At 41.2% G+C, this 19,808-nt stretch overlaps 1 protein-coding gene across 1 annotated transcript; it reads right to left on the bottom strand.

Annotated features, from left to right (window-relative positions):
* Positions 1-2,945: 2,945 nt before the first annotated feature.
* Positions 2,946-16,658, bottom strand: LOC104472339 (glutamate decarboxylase 2; the record flags this gene model as incomplete). The annotated part of the gene is made up of 8 exons (XM_010087969.1): positions 2,946-3,797; positions 4,186-4,275; positions 6,005-6,112; positions 7,906-8,055; positions 9,983-10,061; positions 13,817-13,881; positions 15,021-15,137; positions 16,604-16,658. Coding segments are annotated over 8 exons (838 nt in total), but the record flags the coding sequence as incomplete, so codon positions are not given.
* Between the last annotated feature and the right edge of the window lie 3,150 nt (positions 16,659-19,808).

The following is a 19,808-nucleotide window of genomic DNA, read 5'->3' as shown; positions in this document are numbered from 1 at the left end:
TGCTGCTGTAATGAAATAGGTCATCTCTTCTAGATCCATGATTCTCCCTGTGCAGAGTGTTCTTTGGGGATTATGTTTTAAGGAGCAGAGAACTAGCAAACCAGAGCTTCTGTTCTCATGGGAGAACACCAAAGGCACCAGCCTGTGTAAAGAGTGGGTGCCCAGGCTTCCACCTGAATTCCTTCTTGTTTGGCAACTTTATTTTGCCTTCCTTGAGCACAGCCAGGATTCTGTGCTCAACTCAGTCAGACAACTCCGTCCCAGTCCTCCATCTCTCAGGGACACTCCACACAGCTCTGGCTGCAACAGGCTTACAGCAAAGCCCAAGCTTTATGCACTCCCATGGGAGTAGTACTCAGAAATACTAACCCAATGCTCCCTGTCCCAGTGCCAAACAAAGAGCTCCATCACGGTAGGAAAATATCTTCTCCCTGTATCTTCTTCCTCTGAGTGTTTTCCTACAGAGCTCCTAGCTGAGCTCTGCCCAGGTACTCGGCATAGGCATTCATCTCAAATTCTGCTGCAGACTTAAACAGAAAATCTCATTTCAGGTGTAAGCTTTCTGACTGCTGCTGCTTTCACAGCATCATTTTGTTTTCTTTCTCTTCTGCTGGCATCAGGCTGAGCAGCACTTCAGAGGCTGTAAAGAAAACAGAGCAGACAGGTCACAGATTTTGGAATAACGAAGCTCTGGGCCAGGGGAGACATGAGGATTAAAATTTTAATTTTTGTATCAGTTGTTTTGTCTTTTTTATTTCATGGCCCTTTTAAATTGTTGCCATCGTATAGTCTGTGTTGTCCTGGAAAGTGCCCTGACTGCTTTCACTGCTATGCCAGAGGCTGATTAGACACTATGGTTAATTTGGGGATAAGTGCTCATGGAATAAAAAGACAAAACAAAACATAAAAAATTGTTAAGCCTGTCTGAGGAGAATAAAGCAACTAAATCCGTCTTGTAAAGATAAGGCAAAGAAATACCAGATGGCAGATTTACACTTGTATGCTGGTGCACAGTATTGCCTCAAAAAGGGTGTGGTGACAAAATTGGGGTTTTTATGTTACAATAATTAACAGAATGCATCTTGTCATGAAAAAATCCAGCAGGAGACATAGAAAGTTACAATTAAACATTCGCTTTATTGGGGCCTTGCTCCAAAATGGCACAAGTGACAAATGCTCACAGTGCCCATCAGTGCTGCTAACAAAAAGACCCACAGTCACATTTTACACCTTTATTTGGATTTAGATCAACACCACAGATAGGATACTTTGGTCAAACACAAGAACAGGTTGCTATGCCGCTCTTTCCTGGCTGCAATAAGTACAGTAAAGTGGAAAAAAAATGCTGGTTCTCCTGGAATACCGAATGTAAATCTTGGATTGGCACATACAGCTAATAAATACGTTGTTTGCACTTAGCACTTTAAAACGGAATTGCACATGCAAGATGTAACCGGGCTACTGATCACCTTCATTATTGTCCCTGTACTATTTTCACTTTGTAAACTCTTTGCTTGCCCTTTTCCCAGCAAGAAAAACGAATGTAATTTGCTGCTCTACTCAGTATTTCAGTGATTAGTCTGCTGATTTTGACACATTTAGCAAAGGTCACACTGATGTCATTCCCAATAGAATTGGTAACTGCTCTATAGCTTGACTTGCAACACTATCCATCGTAGGTAGCAATGGAGGTCCACCGAAGTGAGGTGAGAGGTCTGCCCAAAGGCTGACGAGGACAGGGTAACACCAAGCAAAGATATAGTAGAGGGACCAGTGTGAATGCAATTCTTACAATATTGTCAATACTACTACCACACATATAATGACATATCAATAATATATTGTACAAGCTTATACAGCAACACATGTTGATCTGCAACATTGTACAGTTTAAATCTAAAGTGCACAGCCTCAATCTGAGGTGACAAAACAGTACTATCAATATAATAAAGGCAACACAATTACAGACACAATTTATTTCCTCTTACTTCATGTCCTCATGATAATACATTGAATCAATACTCCATTTATCTATTGCAGATGAAATTAAAACCACATTGCACTTTTTTTTTTTTCCTCTTCAAGCATTTTAGAGACAGCAAAACAATATTGCTTTACAAACACAAGTTGTCCATTCAGGCAAAGTTAAAACCAAAACTTTAGTAGGGTTATAAATAGGCCCAAGCCGCAGAACTCTTACCAACACTTTCAGATGTTGGGGGTAAAGAGGCTAAATTTCAGTTTCCATGCCACAGTCACCTCTAATGTTAAGGAATAACGCAGCACATGAATTCTGCAAGAGCTGTGCCCATGGTTTCTAAGAAGGCCTGTGAGGCTCCGCGTGGGCTTTTTCAGCCAGATGTAGCCTTATCTCGATTTCTTCTGCAATTTCAAAAGCCACTGCAGACAAGGATGGCATCCAGCACTACGGGAAACCTTTGACAAAGCAGTTTGTTACTTAGACCCCATCCCTGTCACTCAGATTACAGTCACATTTCATTTAGGCCTTGTCCTGCAGACCTGTACATCTGTAAGAAGTCTTTACCCTCTTAATGTAGCTGTGAGGTTTCATGCTATTTCTTTCATAAGAATTTCAGTCAATTTTAATTTTCAGTGTAGTTTTGGACTGCTTACAGAAGAAATGGTTATGAGATAAGCATTTATTCAGACGTGACTTTTTTTGGATAGGCTTTTCTACCACGGAACACAGAAACCATCCAAATACAACCTTATTTCAGTCTTGGTTAGCACTGTATATTGATTGTGCGTCTGCTTAGTTAGGCCAAGTGGGAAACATAATTAGGAATAATAGCATCCTATTGTTGTACTGTAATTGATCTTATTAAGTGGTTTTAAGAGCTGCAGTACTCTTGAGGTTTTTCAGTAATCGGCCCTGGAGATGTACAATCCATATGACATGGAGAAATGAGGTATTGGTACCTCTTAAGAATGTGGTATGTGGGCTTATATTTTAAAGTAAGCAGTAATAAATATTTGAGGCACCTCCATCAAAAAGAAAAAGAATCCTAGTTAATTTTCAGCTTCTGTCCTTGCAGTTTTATAACCCATATAAAATAAAAATATATATTATAAAATAGGATTTTTTTATATATATATATTTCCTTTTGTAAAACTATACCTATTTAAATACATTTGAAATGTTGCTATAGGTAGATTAGAAATTCTGCTCTAATACTATGAAAAAGGCAAAATACTTTCACTTTTAAACATACAGCTTGTATACTCTGCTTCTCACTGCCCCCTCCCACTTCACCCCATTTGATTTTGTCATTATTTTGGGCAAATTTGACATTATACAGTCTGACTGCTTTTAATTTAAAGTAGTTGCTGTGTTAAAATTGGGGATAAAATTTTAAGTATCTTCAGTTCTTCCTTATTTGTTTCAATGAAGCTTTGTGTGCAGCTAGTTTTTAAGGAGGTATTCTAAAACTCAGGAAAGGACTTTAGAGGAGCCATGTTTCTTGATTTTAAACTGTACTCTACTCCAACGCCACAATATAGAAATAGATTTACTTTGGAACAAACTACAAATACATTCGCACAGTTTTTGACAACTTAATTGTCTACTTAGAGGTCCAGGAACAGACTTTCACACCCAATTATTATAAATCTTGTCCCAGGCGTTCTATTTCATCAATCAGGAAATCAATGTCTTGGTGAGTTGCTGCAGGGTTTGAGATGACCATCCGGAAGAAGTTCACTTTGTCTCCCAGGGGCTGATAGCTCACCATAGTTGTTCCATACTCCATCATCCTGGCTTTTATTACTGGTGCCACCTGCAGCATAACAAAAAGCAGGGGATGATGATGATTATTATTATTATTATTCCCATAAATATTATCATTATTTTCATTATTGCCATCATCCTTATTATTATTGTAACAAAACACACATTATGTTTTCTTTTTTAAAAAAAGATGAAGAGCTACAAGAAGCAGGCAAAATGAAATTACATACAACACTGATAAAAAAGTTGACCTCCGTTAAGGAATAAATGGCTCACTGAAAAGATATTGGGCTTATCCTGTTTCTTTGTCCTGCTTTTAATATCACCGGGGAATTTTCCCCCATACTTTCTCAATACTGCTGACAGCCCCACAGTAGCTGGTTTTTGTATTGCTCAAAACATGTTGATACAATGATGTCCTGGAGGATGCTGCTCACCTTCATAAGGCGGCTCATTCTTTCTTCATTGTCATCCATACTGCGCAAGCTGGGAGGTATATACCAGAAGCAGACGTTTGTGTGCTGAGGCTAAACACAGAATAATAATGGTTTACACTGTTAAGAAATGCTCATAATATCTCAACTGAAATTAAGTTCATGCCTTTCCCCCCTCTCATACATCATATTGTGGCAGCAATCAATGTTTTTCATTATTGTGGTCTACTGAGAGTCATCATCATTATTAATGCAGAAAAGATAATTTATTCCCAGTGTGTCAGATATGGAAACACATCACCCAGCTGTGCAAATGTATTTATGCTCTACTGAGAGGCATCTACATTTTGTAGGTGCTGTCCCCTCAAGAGGCTAAAGGCAGCATGTGGAAAAGGCAAGAGTCTATTACAGATAATTTAGAGGTGAGGACCATGTAATTTACTTTTATTATATGACAGCATAATATAGAATCTGATTCTGTGAACAGAAGTCACAGGTGGTGCATGAGACAATCTAAGATTTTCTTGCATTTAATAAAATTTATTACCTCTCAGTTTGATTCAGCTAGCTGCCATATTAGTATGCATGCACCACAGCATCTTAGCTAGTTAAACTTATGTGGCAGCACCAAGTTGAAAAGCATAAAGTAAGAACCAGTTGACATTTTCTGTATTTTTGCAATCTCCCAACAGTTGCCTGCCTTGCTATGTTCCTCTTTGCTGCATGCTGAATGCATGAGTTACAGTAACTCTTACTGCTGCTTCCTTTACTCATCATCAGACCCAGTGGACCAAATTCAGTAGCGATGTGTGAGGTGCGGGAAAAAAATTATATAGCGGCATGTGAGTATGAGCCTGTGATCTCTGAAGAAACACTGCAACGTTTATCCTTGTGCTGCAGAGCACTTAGGCACGCACTAAGTGAACACTACCAGGGAGAAACATTCTGAGAGACAAAACCTGGAAGGGCAAGTACAGAGAGAAAAAAACATCACAAGCAGGAGAAAAAAAAAGATAAAATGAGATTTTTTTTTTCTCTTTTACAGGCAAAACACCAGTTAACTTTGTAACAGAGGTCACTACCAGCCCTGTCCCTAGCCATCCCAGCTGGCGAGGGCCGCCCACAGAGATGGCCAAACACAGCCAGTCCAGTGCAGTTCAGAGGTACAGCCACAACACCCAGGCTTCCCTGGGCACTGTGCTCCAGCTGAGCACCTGGCACCCTGGGATCCTGTCTCAGCTGTACTCCCTCAACAGAAAAAACACACCTAGAGATATTTGCACCCCACACAGTCGTGTCACCTCCGCCACAGGAGCCAGAGAGGCTCCTGAGCAACACCAGCCCCTACTGTGCTGTGCTGAACCCCATCACAGCAAGGACGGGCCTCCCTGGGTCACCCCAGGCCCCCTGTGACTGTCCACCTGAGGATGCTGATAAAAGCTCTTTGCACAACCATCCTTCCACAGTTGCACGGGGCACTGTAACCCCTCCACTTGGATCAGACCTTGCTATTAGGAAATCACAACTTGTTTTTATTACTTAAGAGCTGGTTCTAATGGTGCTTGCATTGTGTTAGCCTGAGATGCCAGTGTTCAGTTTTAGTCAGGTGAAACTGTGCAAACTGAAATCTTATGCATAGCTGCCTCATCTCCCTTGTCCCTGGATCCCACGAGGAAGAGAGATATTGGCACAGCAACAGGTTTTATTACAAGGGACACCGCTCTCTGTCACATGCCGTTTGGTTTGACCTCTTGGTAGCATCTCAGTAGGTGACTAAGGCAAGTGCTATTGACAACTGGGAAAAAGAAGTTGCAATACATACCTTTCCATCAAACACCATTTCATACCCTTCTCTGTTCTTTATTTTATTGTATAGGTATTCTGCAAGTTCCAAGCACTTATCAATTTGTGCTTCAAATCCTGTGGTTCCCTTTAGAGACACAGGGAGAAAAAAAGTTATGTGACTATCTGTTCTGTGAACCGCAACAGCAAAGGACAATGCAGCACTTGCCAAAGCACCACCACAAGTCACCTCTCAGAACTCTGTTGGACAGATCAAGGATCTGATTCTACAAGATGAAGGACAATTTGGTATACACATCTCAGCTGTCTCTAGCTCTTGCCACTGACTCCCCTACAGCTACATCTGCAAAACAGGCCCCAAGTACCAGCTGGTTCTCAGCAAAATACTGTTAACACCTCCAGTGAAGGGTGCTCTTGTTGGCAGATGTTGCAGAGAGGCTGAGCACAGTTTCGGACAGCCTGGGCTGGCACAGGGGAGGGTATCTAGAACGTGTTGAGTTCCAGACATGGGGAGTCTCCTGCTATTTTCAGAATAGCAGATTTTAATCTTCCAGAGGTGATGCACTGGGGGCTTTTCCAATAATAATTTTTCTTTTCTAGTTAAACACAGAATGGTCAGATATGCTTTTAGAGCCTGGCCTGATGCCTGTGAAAATACAAATTTTGTTTAGATACTGCCCCACCTCTGTAGTGTTTTTCTCCTCTTTTCTAATTGACACCATATAAACTCAGAAGCTGTCTTTTTAAGAGCTGCAGCAAATCCTGCTCTTTCTTCTCTGGCAGAAGTCATAATCCTCTCTGTGACATCATAATTGTTCCTGCAATCACCAGCTGTGATGCCACAAACAAAGGATCCAGCTTTATGAGGGAGGAAGGGGAATAAACAGCTGGAATAGATAAACTGTTTAAGAAACATACATCCTATTTTGTAACATTAATATTACAAGTGGGGTATGAGAAGAGAAAAAGCAGTACAAGGCATATTGAAAAAATGGGGTTTAGAAGAAGAAATGTCTCTGAGTAATGGATGTATGTCCCTGCTAAATAATTTCTGGCAGTGCAGAACTGACTTAAAAGCCCATGTCATTATCCCTCTGTGTATAGAGATTTCAAAACAGGGTAGAGCTAGCACAGCTCAGGGAGAAAGGCTTGGAGTTAAAGAGACACATGTGGCTAAAATTGCTTGCTACTCTGGAGACCCCAGTTAGCACAACAGCTATTGCGACCACAGAAACTTGCAACCTCCTTTACAGACTCCCACACCTCCAGCTACATTTGAGGTCTGTCTCAGGATTGTTTTCAGAGTTTTAATGAAGCATATGAGGATCTTTGAGGCTTTCTGGAAATGAAAACAGTGATATCATCTCCTCTGAACAAATCTGAGGAAACTTGACATAATAGATTGGATAAATACATGGAAGAATGTATTTAGCAGCATTCTACAAATACAGACGAATTAATCAGTAGAGGTGGTGTTTTCAGATTTCACAGAAAACAGATTTTCACGAGTTTCCCTCTCCTCCTTCAAAAGATGACTTTGTATCTACCGCATGCAATGAAACTAGGTATTCCAGTCTTGATCTGCCATGTTTAACTCCTGAATGTCATCAAAACATCTTTTTACTTCCAGAAATCTTCATAACAACATTCTTAGGTATATGATTTATGCTGTTAGACTCCTACAGTTACACAAAGCAAATGCTATGCAAAGTCACGGAGCAAAAATTTCAAAATCATGTGTGCTGCTTTGAAGCTAAATTGTTAAAAGTATAAAAAAACAGAAAATAATTATGTTCTTTCTTTCATGTTATATATGGGAAATTCAGGTCAGATATTTTCTAAAATGGTGATTACAGAAAAAGCCCCTGTATCTGGTGTGCATTATTTTAATGCAAACAAACACACTGCAGGCAGTCCTACCTTTGCCCTCCACATCAGCCAGAGCTTGAAGACATCAACATGCCGTCCACATTGCAAAGCCTTATCTCCCGTGTCGTAAGACAGGTCATAGTGCTTGTCTTGTTGAAAGAGGTAGGAAGCATGCATTTGATTGCAACTCTGCATCAGCCCCTTATAGAAACAGAGACACAAAAAATAAGGTTGGCACTGATGTGACTTCTGTTTTGAGCACTGCTTTGGGCAACAGGCTGCACAGCAAGAACTACAAACACCCAAATTCAGTGGAATATGTGTCCAAGGGCAAAAGAAAGATCAAAAAAAAGGGACAAAACCAGACAGCTTCTCAGTGGGACATGTTTTTCACATCCCATTCAGCGCCCAGGACACCTCGGTATTTGACTGAGCAATGTGCAATCCACTCCCAGCATCAACACATTTTTTAAAGAAAGGCCGGACATTGTGCTTCCTAGCATCATTATACACAATTTCATTTTTGTATCCTGCTCTTCATTCCTTGTTCTGGTTCCTTTTCCTCCTTTCCTTGGAAAGCTTTTTTACTGGTTGAGTCAGACCAAGCCAATTTGATGACTAATCTAAATAATATCACACCACTTTTCTAATTGCTTTGATCTCTGAAATTCTGATTTTCATTGTTTTCTTTCTTTGTAGGCACAATTCTTTTCTGCAAATCCCTCAGCTGCAGATTGGATGAAGTGGTATAGAAAGCTTTGAACAGACAGAAGACCACATGGTGTTTAAACAGCCAGCTAGAGCTATTTCTGGGCTGCAAGATATGATTTTGAGGGGTAATGGGTATAAACTGAAAGAGGGTAGATTTAGACTAGACATTAGGAAGAAATTTTTCACTGTGAGGGTGGTGAGACACTGGAACAGGTTGCCCAGAGAAGTTGTGGATGCCTCATCCCTGGAGGTGTTCAAGGCCAGGCTGGATGAGGCTTTGAGCAACCTGGGCTAGTGGACGGTGTCCCTGTCCCTGGCAGGGGGGTTGGAACTCTATGATCTTTAAGGTCCCTTCCAACCCAAAACATTCTATGATTCTATGAAAGCATGAGGTTTCCTTTTTAGCTTTTCAAGTGAAATGCAGATAGTCATGTTCTGGCTCTAGTTAAAGTCCTCAACCAGTTTTAACGTATTCCTTAGGGCTGTTGCCTAAAACCGCAATTTCCAGTCCAGGAAGAATTGAAACTTGGCTGTTTATCATCAAGTCTAATCTTTATGTGTAATTTAAAACTGAGATAGTAAAATGAGAGGGGAAAAAATATCAGCTTTCTCCTAATTGGAGCCATCTGTTCTCACTAGAGGTCAAGGATGGTACTGACTCCAACCAGGCAGGATTTGTCTTGGGGAACTGACCCAGAGGGCAAATAAAAGCCAGCTTCTCTCTTCCTAAGTGCAAATACTTCGTACACAATCTGTTGTACAGCTGTTAGCAAAACAGTGATCAGCTTTTTGATAGCTGGTCTAGTAAGTGGTGGCTGTATAGCATCTGTCCCAGTAACTGATGGTTATATGAAAATTACAGGCTTTAAGGGTAATTCGAATTCTACTACTAAATTAAATGTCTACTTTTTATTCCCAGTGAACTGTCTTCCCTTTTTATTATCATGTGCCCAAAGTGGATATATGGATCAGAGTTGGTCTGAAATATCTTATCATGAAAGTCTAGAAAGTGTAATGATGCCTAGATTCTGAACCAAATGCCACGCTGCATGTATACTATACAATTCACGGTAAGAGGACCAGAGTTTGCCTACAGTTACATTTTATGCTACACAGAAACTAGTGGGGTTATACAACTATGCACTCACAACTTAACTATGGATATTTTGAATGGAAAGCCACACAACTCTGCACAGACATTGCGACTAACTGGATCTATAATTTCTGCTAGACAGCTGCTTTAAATTGCTTTTGCAGTCACAGCCTGGTATGTAACTAGAGGTCTACCTCTCAGTTGCTTTTATATCCTCATCACATTAGCAAATATTAGCTATGACACAGTTATGAAGAAAACACCCAGGATTTTCAGAAGCAAAATGTCAGAAAGGATCAGAGAAGCAAGTATACTGGGACATACCTCTTCTCTTACTAGCAGGGCTGAACACTGCAGCGGGACGCCCATCATCTTGTGAGGGTTCCAGGTCACTGAATTGGCCCTAGGACAGCAAACCACATGAAAGTCAGACATTGTACTATGGTAGTGAAACAGCCATTTAGTAATGGAGACATTTAGTAATAACAACAACAACAACAATAATAATGGACACATAGTAATGCACACCTTTTTCTTTTTCTGAGCAAGCAAAGCTGAAAATAATCATGGCTGATATTAGGAAAGCAATGCCTTCACAATGGACCTAATCTACTCTAGTTGGTTTTTGGATGACAATTCTGTCCACTTACTGCAGGATAATTGCTCTAGTCACTAAACTTAATCAGAATGAAACTTTCTGGGAGTCATCTATACTTCATAAACATAGGGCAAACTTCCTAAAAACACCCACCTGACTGATGAACTTTCTAAAGGCACAGAGCTGATTAAAGTTGCACATAGGGAGCTAGCAAACTAGCATATTCCCTCCCATCGATTCCAGTTTCAGTAAGATTTTAGTAAGTAGCTCACACAGGCATGTTTGAAAATTCCTTTAAATACTTTTGGGGACCTGTAAGTCTCTGAGTAACTTGGAAAACCTGGCCTAACATCATTTTTGTCATTGCTCTGCTGATGGTAAATTTTCATAGCTCCTTAATTTTAGCTTGGCTATGATAATTCACACAACTGGAGGACTAGGGCCAAAATTACCACAGTAATAAACATAGAACTGATCCACCCTTCCACAGGAGTCTGATCCTGCCTCCCTTCAGGACACATTCACTGCAAAAATAACTGTCAGCCCAGATCTTCTGAACAAACAGGGCACTGTCACAATACAGCTTAGAGAGGAGACATTTGGGACTGTGGCAAGGGCTGAATGGAAGATTGTCCAGTTGTTTATTATTTTAATGTTGTGTTATGCTTGATTGGCTATTTGTTAATTACTATTATTACACATGATGATTAGCTGACAGATGTAACATTTGTGTCCTATTTGGCAGGCTGTCAAGGATGCATAGTGCTCAGGATTTCATGTAGTGCAGTGATTTGAGTTTTGATGGTATAAATTGGTATAAATCAGTCAACTGGGGTGTGTAAAAACTCATAGGACCCAGGACACACTTGCAGGCAAAATTTATGTGAACAGAGATGAGCATGTTGGAATCTGGCAGTATTTTCCTTTGTAGGCTTTGGAGGCAGCACTATAGGTTTATGCATGTTCTTATCATTTCCTGCCAAATCGCTTCCACTCCTTCAAAGAAAGCAACTCCAAAAATGACATAGACACCATGCAGCACTCCTGTGCTTTCTTCTTGGCTATTTAAATAGGACTGCACAAGTGCCTGATGCAAAATCTGTAGGGAACAGTCATCCATAGGCAACATCTGGCCACTTGGCTTGGCTTTTCGAGTATTTGGCAGCTTTTAATTAGCTCAGAGTCAGTCATCTGATTACAACACCAAAGCTAATGATTCAGAACATGCATTAAGGTCTATGAATTTCCTTGATACGATACTTTTTGATTTTTATCTTGCCTATGCAGAATCAGGCAGAAAATAACAGTAGTGGTATGGGTTTTCTCAAGCAAACAGATTATTTACTGACAGTAGTCAGACGTTAATTGTCTGCCTAAAACATTTAATTTGCCCTAAGGTCATTTATTTCCCCAATTACATTCCAATTGCACACAGAAAAAAAATAATTATGAAAAATAAAAATCTACCATTTTTCATTCGTTATCAGTTATTCTGGGCTTCAGCCATCAGTATGTGCTTGAAGAAATTGCTGACTGAGACAAACAGTGAAGTAAAAAATCTACATGAATCCACAGATGTTCTTTTAAAGCATCTCATGTTTGCCCAAATAACTGAGCACCAAGCACCTATGTGATTTTTTGGCTGTGTGTCACAGACAGAAGGCTGTGTGTCACAGACAGAAAAAAAAAGACTAAAAGTTTTCCTTTAGAGATTTCAAATGGATGACTGGAGAGATTCAAGACTGTCAGAATTTGGTCCTCAGCCATCATTAAAAACACACTGATGTGTATTCACTGACCAGTAGCAGCCCCAGGAAGCATACCCACAGCCTGTATGGGAGTGCTCATTCAGCTGCAAACGCGCTCTTCTCACGTAGCTGCCACCCCTTGCCCAGGCCTCTGGGAGAGGGACACCAGATGGAAACTCCTGATGGTGGCCAGACCTATCTGCTCCAGACACCAGGGGACATGCTTCCCTCAGTGTGCCTTGCAGCAGCTTGAAATCTCCCATGTGGAGGGCACAGTAAGGATGCTGGTACAACTCTTCCAGCCTTTGATAGGAGGATTTTTGCTGGACTGTCTGTTATCAGAAGGATGGGAGTCCTCAGGGCACAGAGTGCTCCATTTAATGCACCTTCCTTGTACCTTTCTCTCCTATAATATCAGCTCAACTTTTCTTCTATTCAGACCTGCAATAACTGGGTTGTACTCAAATATCTACAATAAAACAGGCACGTCCATAAAAGCTGGGTCTAATAAGTCTGTTCTAAAGGTATCCACATTTGAGATCTGGAGAAACTGTAATGAGCTGCTGTGTCCATCAAGCAGCAGAACAGCACTGGAAATGACAAATTTCCTTAACTCATTGCCAAACACATGGAGGTGATGCTTAGTAAAGCACTAGATAAAATGCAGTGAAGCTTGGGACCTAAAGCACATTATTTGGAAAATTCTCCAGTATAGATTCAGCCTTAACTTCTCATTCCAGCAAAATCTGGACAGCAATCTGGGAGGCAAACTCTTCTCATACTCTGTCATCACAGGTAACTGGGTAGATTCTTCTAACTTGCTGGATATTTGGATGTATGTCCTTTTAAATGCACAATATGTAAGTCTGGAGTGCTGGAGGCAGTCTTAACTAAATCAAACTCATAGTACCATTGGCTGTTTTCCAAATTTTGCATGTGAGATATATGAGAAAGGAACTGAATTATCAAGGTATCCTCCTAATCTTCAGGAACAGGATAAGGCAGTTGTTTGTAATTCTAATTGTCAAGGAACAGCAATTCAATTTAGAGATAAAAAAGGCAGAAGGGAGTAATAATTTACTCTCGAACAGCATGAGCTTCAGAAAACACACGAATATGAGAGTGACTCCATCTAGCCCAGAATACTGTCTCTAGCAAGTGGCCTAAATAGGTGCCTGGGAAGAATACAAAACAGGGCAAGCATATACGACCTTCTTCCAAATATTCTCTGAGCCCCCACTTATTTGTAGCTCACAGAAGCCCCTAATGTTTTCTGTTTGTCTTCCCTTGAACACAGGTAAATCTTAACATCCTGTGGCAAGGAGTTCCACAGCTTAACTAAAAGCAGCTGTTTGTACATGTACTGGCTCAGTCCTTCCAGACTCTGAACTGGACTGGCATCACTTACGTTCATCTGTTTGTATGTGCAATGTTCATGAGCTCATTACTACAACCTTGTCTATCCAGGCACAGATTTACTGAGAAGATGTCACCAACACAGCCTGGAGGTGGGTGTTCTCTCTAGAAGTGACAGGGCAGTGGTCAGTGACTGCCAGGACACATGCCCAAACTGCAGGTGCATCCACCTTTTATACTTAGGCTTCAGCACGCAAGACCTCCAAGATTCATTTCTTAGAGAAATGCAATTGCTAATTCATGTTGTACACTGTATTAAACGCATAATTTCTTCACAATGTATCTTGGAGACAACATTGATTTTTATTTTTATTTATAAACATAGCTGTTATGGTAATCACAAGTGTGTTAAAATACATTTAATAAATGTGTTTAATTAACATTAATAAATCATACCTTTCAACACCATTTAACTTCCATTTGTGTTTTCTTGACATCAGGAGCCCTCCACCCCATGCTCCCTAGAAGGCAAGAGACATTATCTTAATGAGAAGAGAACTCTGCGTTCCTCTGTGACATCTGTGTGTTCACATCAGTTTGGGGCCCCTTCTTCCTTCTTGCTGATGTGGCATGTTCCAGAATGACCAGGCAGATGGGGCCTGAGGCATTAGCTGTACTAACAATTTTATTCCAGTAGCTTGGAAGCAGTGGTTTATAGCCCATCATCTTGAGTGCCCACCCATCATCTTGAGTGCCCACCCTTATCATCTGCTAAGCCCTCCCTCGCCATGTCCTCTGACACCGACACATTGTGCTGCCCCACGCAGTAATTAATGACTTGCAGAGCTGCTCCTGGGTAAGCTGCATTTTCTCTTTTAGTGACTAAGTGATGATAACAAACCGGACTGGGAATTCAGCTGCTCTGATGAGTGTCATCATATTTCAGACCACTACTGCTTGCCCCCTTCTCATTTGCCTTCTCTCACTGAAATCTGGGACAAGCAGGCATTTCATGTGACTGAGAAGCAGTCTAAGGTAAATATTAATTCTTCCTTTGAATTGGAGTGATTCTGGCTGACACAGTAATCCAAAAGCAAGATACCCAGACAGATACCTTGGAAATTCAGTTACCAAGCCTTTTTGGAGAAAAGATTTGCAAAAATTACATAAAAGCCATTCTAGGTCTGAAAGACGATACTTCAGAAAGATTTACTGGCAGGAACCCAGATAAAGTTAAGTAGCCAATCTGATAAATTTCTCCAGTATTTGCATTAATCTGTTCAGCATTTTGGGGTACTTTACTCCACATCAATGTAGCCTCTTCCTTATGCATTTATTTTGCAGCTGCTGCAGAAGCTGAGCTAGTGCTCAGTATGGTTCTTATGTATTTCTTCTACTAATGCCATTTAGAGATAAAGCTGAAGGCCAAAAGCACACAAACTAGGTCATCTTAAGTGTCCCAGTTGTTAAAAGTACCACACAGTCACAGCTCCTAAAATGTCCCCCTGAACGGAGCCATTCAGAGGAATGGGAAATTAGCACTTGGATTTAATTACAGGAACCAAATACAATGGTTTTGTACAAGATGACACTGTCCAAAATGAATAAACTACTGTTAATACACCTGGCAATCCAGTCCTCCATACAAGATTATACTTACATCCACGTGCATCCAGATTTTGTATTTCTTGCAGATGTCTGCAATAGCTATGAGAGGATCAAATGCCCCATACACCGTTGTCCCAGCTGTGGCACTCACCAGAAAAGGGACAAATCCCTGCAAGAAAGCAGAGAGGCATTGCGCAAGGTCAGGGAGCCCCAGTCTCCGGATTCCTCTTGTGCTGCCTCCACATTGAGCCCGCAAGTGTCTCCTAGAGGATGTACCTGCTACATTACACTGCTTTTCTCTTAGTTTAGATGCTACTGATATTACAGTTTCCACCTTAAGGTGGCAGCAAACTTCCAAACCAGCATCCTCCATTTATTAGGCTGCATGAGACAGGTCAGGGCTCAGAAGAACAATTCTGCTCCACACCACCTGCCTGAAACAAAACGGTCTGCTCTGCATGTCACGTAAAACAAGCCTCACCCAGGCACCACGCTGCAAGAAATACCTCTGGCGGAGCCTGCCCTGGGCTGTATTATAATTATCCCAGCGAGCGTCTGAACATGTGGTGGCCCAGCCCTGTCAGTGGGAGCATCTTGCCTGGGGGGTGTCTCCTGGGGGTAACGCGCAGGGGAGGTGTGAGGCTCACCTTCAGCCCCGTCTCTGAGCAGAGTGGGGAGAGAGGTCTTCTGAGGAAAGGAGCAATCTTCATGGAGGCCAGGGACCATGTCTTGGATTCCCCCTGCTAAATGCTGTGCCTCAGAGGAGCACACGCCACCCGTCACGTGGCTTCTGCACTATGAGGTCTCAAGTCTCACATAATTTATACTAGTGTTCTATTTCAAATTCATTTGTGGTTCTGTTGATTTCACAAGCAGTACTCAGAGCAAAAAAGGGCAAGGAGTATCTATATATTTGCAGAACTGGGGTTTAAACTATAAAAAAGGTCTAAACTTCCTTCTGCAAAGTGAAATACATGGTCAGTAGGCTTGGGTGGTACCCTATTTATATTTTGACTTATTTTACCTACTATATTGCTTTTCTTAGACAAAGTGGGCTTTTACTGAAGATCAATGTCGTTAATGAGCTTTGAATGCTATGTCTAATGATTATTTACATAAACGTTGTTGAAGACAGGGCTAAATTCATTGCATACTTTAATCTGATGTTTTAATTCTTGCTTCTACTAATGAGCACATACAAAAGTAGTACATTTTTAGAGAACATGTGGATTTTAGTTTAACTTTCATTGATTTGGTGACTCAGTGAGGAATATTTTCAAGGCATTAAAATATATACAAATTCCCCGAATTATTACTCTGTTTTTGCCAATACTCAGCTGAGGAACTGTATCATAGGTTGATAATATAAACAGAGGAGGATTTTATCCAGAGTAACATATAAAAAACCCAAACAGCTCATGGAGATTATAAAGTAGCTCTAAATCTATTTTCTCAGCAACTCTTGCCTCATTAATTCCTAGGCTACATTTCTGAGAAACAAACCAAAAGTTAATGGGCAAGCCTATGCTGTTTCACCAAGGAAAGCAAAACAACTAGCTGTAACATTCTTGTTAGTTTTGGTTGAATTTTTTTTCTTTTTTCTTTTTCAGAAGCAGAAAAGCTTAGTAAACTTACTTTTTGTTTGGCTTCAAGAATTCTTCTTTCAAGGTCTGATGGGATCATCTTCCCTCTGGAGCAAGAAAGAGTTGTATTAGAAATCTGATCTTTAAACCAGCTCTTGCTGCTGCTTCTTCACTTAATAGGAAACCCAAGTAAAGAACAAAGTGACTTGTTTGCCCAAGGCTTATGCAACATTGAAGAGCACAGAAGACTCTGTCCATTAGTCTGAGTTTTTACCCCAATTATTTTGTCAACCAGTTTGCATCAATATGGTGTTGGTAACTGAGAGGAGTTACCTCACAGCCATCCCCACTAAAGACTGATGCTGCTCCATGGAGCCTCCTGGCCCTGTTTGATGTTACAGCCCTGGTGCTATGGTCCAGGCTCCCAGGCAAAGGCTCAGCCCAGGGTCCCAAGAAGCTCGCTGGGTGCCAAACCCCATGGTCCCCTTTCCGCAGGCACAGAAAATGCCAGCTGAGCTGCATGGCCTTGAGCAGCAGGACTCAGCTCTGGTGTAAGGAGTCAACTCCGTGTTTCCACCCCAGGGATGACTTTGTTCCAGGGCAACTATTCCACAGTTTGGTGCTTTACATGTTTGCGCTTGCCTGAAGCAGGATATGAGAAGAAGCCACCAGTCTGTATTCATATGAAATGCACTGTCAAACCCTTTGTACTGACTGTATACTGTATTAGCAACGCATTTAGTATGAACCATTTACCTGAGACTCAGGAGTACAAGCCTTGAAGGCTAATTTATGAAATCCTGTAAAATAATTAGGCACAAGGTAAAACTATATTGAATACTGAGGTTTTTTCTTTGCTTTAGCCACAAGCAAGACTAGCCGAGAGTACGTGTAACAGCAATACAAACATGACAGCTTCCCACTTTACAGGAATAAACTCTTCACTGGCTTTAAGTGTTGCCCATTTATATTTTTGTGTGTATACATATTTTGAAGGACCTTTTCAGTGTGTAGTACAGTTGGACACTTTTTTTTCTATCACTAAAGAGTTCCTTCCTTTTGATATAAAAACCCCAACCGTTACTAAAGTTCAAAATAGCAGTTTTAGGGAAACAAATAAAACCCTGAGTTTTAGTTTTACTTTTACATTAAAAAAAAACCCGAAGTGTTTTCATGACATTCAGATGGATGTAAATTTTTTTTTTAAATTACTCATTTTTTGTAATAAGATACTGCTAGGTTTATCCGTGTTCATCCTTACACAGCTCACAGTAAGTCAGTCATTATTTCAGTAGAAATGCGTTTGCATTTCTGAGATTTTTGCATAATCTGTCTAAAAATTAGCCCTGTTTTTTCTCGTAGAAGTTCAAGAACTCATTGTGAGTTGCCCCCAGTTACATGTACATGTTCAGAGAAAAGTAGCACTTGTCTGATCTTCAAAAACTGTTTCTGGGATCACCAGAGGAATAAAGAAAACAAACATGCCAAAGGAAGGCAATGAGTTCTTCCTCCAGACATAGTTTAGATGTTGGTCTTTAACGGTTTCCAATTTATTGAGTTTGTGCGTAGAAACACACAGAGATGGGCAGACCCTGACAAAATTTTTTTGCCAAGACAAGTGATTATCCAGCCCGTGGTCATGTTGAGTATGTGCAGGAATCCATGTCAGGAGAGTGCAGTGTCCAAGCAATGCCAAGCTTTAACAAGGAGCAAGCAGTACGCTGGCTTTGAGTATAGTCCAAACAGACCCTGGGGCACACAACCCCCTGCTTCAAATCTAGCAAACAGCAATGCTCACTTGCACAGCATTTTCATGTGCTATCACTTGAGCTCAGGTGACTGCAACACCTAAAATGCACTGCAAAATAGCAGGCTTCTCCTTAGACAAACCTCACCCAGATAATGTGGCAGGAGGTTGCAGGAGGTGTGCCAGGCAGCGTGAGAGGCAGGAGGGCTACTGGGACAGGCAGAAGAGGCTCAGCAGCAAAAGGACACTGGGGACAGAAGAAGTGATGGTGTCAAAGTCTTCTCATGTTGCCCACATCTGTATACAGTCTTCACTGCTGTCACACCTGCCTGAAGTGTTACGACCCCAAACCTGCAGCTAATACACTCCTGCGACCAATATGTCTGCGTGGTAGTAGAAGATGCAGCGGTCATCCAGCCTGGGGCATCAGCAAGAACATTATTTTCTGCTTGTTTCACTGGCTTGAAATTCACCACACATTTACACAGTCCCATGGCAAAACCAGGCAAACTTGGCAGGTGTGGGTCAGAATGGGGAAGTGTGCCTGGTCATGCTGGAAACATCAAAAAGATTTTCTGGTGCTCCGTCACCCTTCCACAGGTCCGTATCTTCACAGAGGGTCCTCTCCACTGCACCAGCCCCTATCCTGTGCAAACAGCCTGCTTTGTCCTGGTGGTGCCTGCTGGGATTTGGTGAGATGCAGTAATCCTGTGGTTTACTTCAGGCTGGCCTTGTGGTCTTCACAGAAAATCATCACATTGAATTCACGTAAGAAAAAAAGGAAGACACGACTACGTTGATCCATGTCTGTATTTAGTGAATAAAAACAATTGGAGGTTTCTTTTGATGCGTGTTGGTTGTGTTGATGTTGTCATTAATTCCGCTTCAAGGTGTGCTCCGTCTTTCGATAATAGAGAGATAATACACCAACAAGTCCATATGCAGGTGCTGTGATTAGTTAGCACTGTAAATTGCTTAGTTGGTGCTCCTCTTTTCACACAGGAGCAGAGTATTTTGATAGCAATAAAACCTTCCATTTACACTAGAGTCACAAATGATTCGACACTTTATAATAATACCTGGGACTCACAGTAAGAGCATATTCTATTGAAAAGATTCTCAGTAGAATCAATATGGACTGCCCTATTAATTTTTGTCCCACAGAAAGTGCATTTTTCCTAAAATTGAAAATCTTCATCAAAACATGTTGATTTTGTTAATATTCCTTTGCTTTCTCAAAACGGGTTTTCACAGAGAATTAAAACCTTTTAGTTGGGTGAGTTAAACATGGAATTATCCCCCACTGGTTTTGTAGTGCTTATGGGATCTGTGGGTTAGGTGTGTGCTGTGCTACTGCTCTCCATGGGCCATCCCCCTCCCTGGCCTCTGCTGCCCACAATGCTGCCAAGACCCTTCTCAGCACATCCCACTGCAAGGGCATCCCCATCAATGGCGCTGTGGGAATGCAGTCCAGCTGAGAAGGATGGTGGAGGCATGAAGTAACAGAATT

The sequence above is a fragment of the Pterocles gutturalis genome, unplaced genomic scaffold (assembly GCF_000699245.1).
Source record: "Pterocles gutturalis isolate BGI_N339 unplaced genomic scaffold, ASM69924v1 scaffold40781, whole genome shotgun sequence".
Lineage (NCBI taxonomy): Eukaryota > Metazoa > Chordata > Aves > Pterocliformes > Pteroclidae > Pterocles > Pterocles gutturalis.
This window is presented reverse-complemented; position numbering and strand designations above follow the sequence as displayed.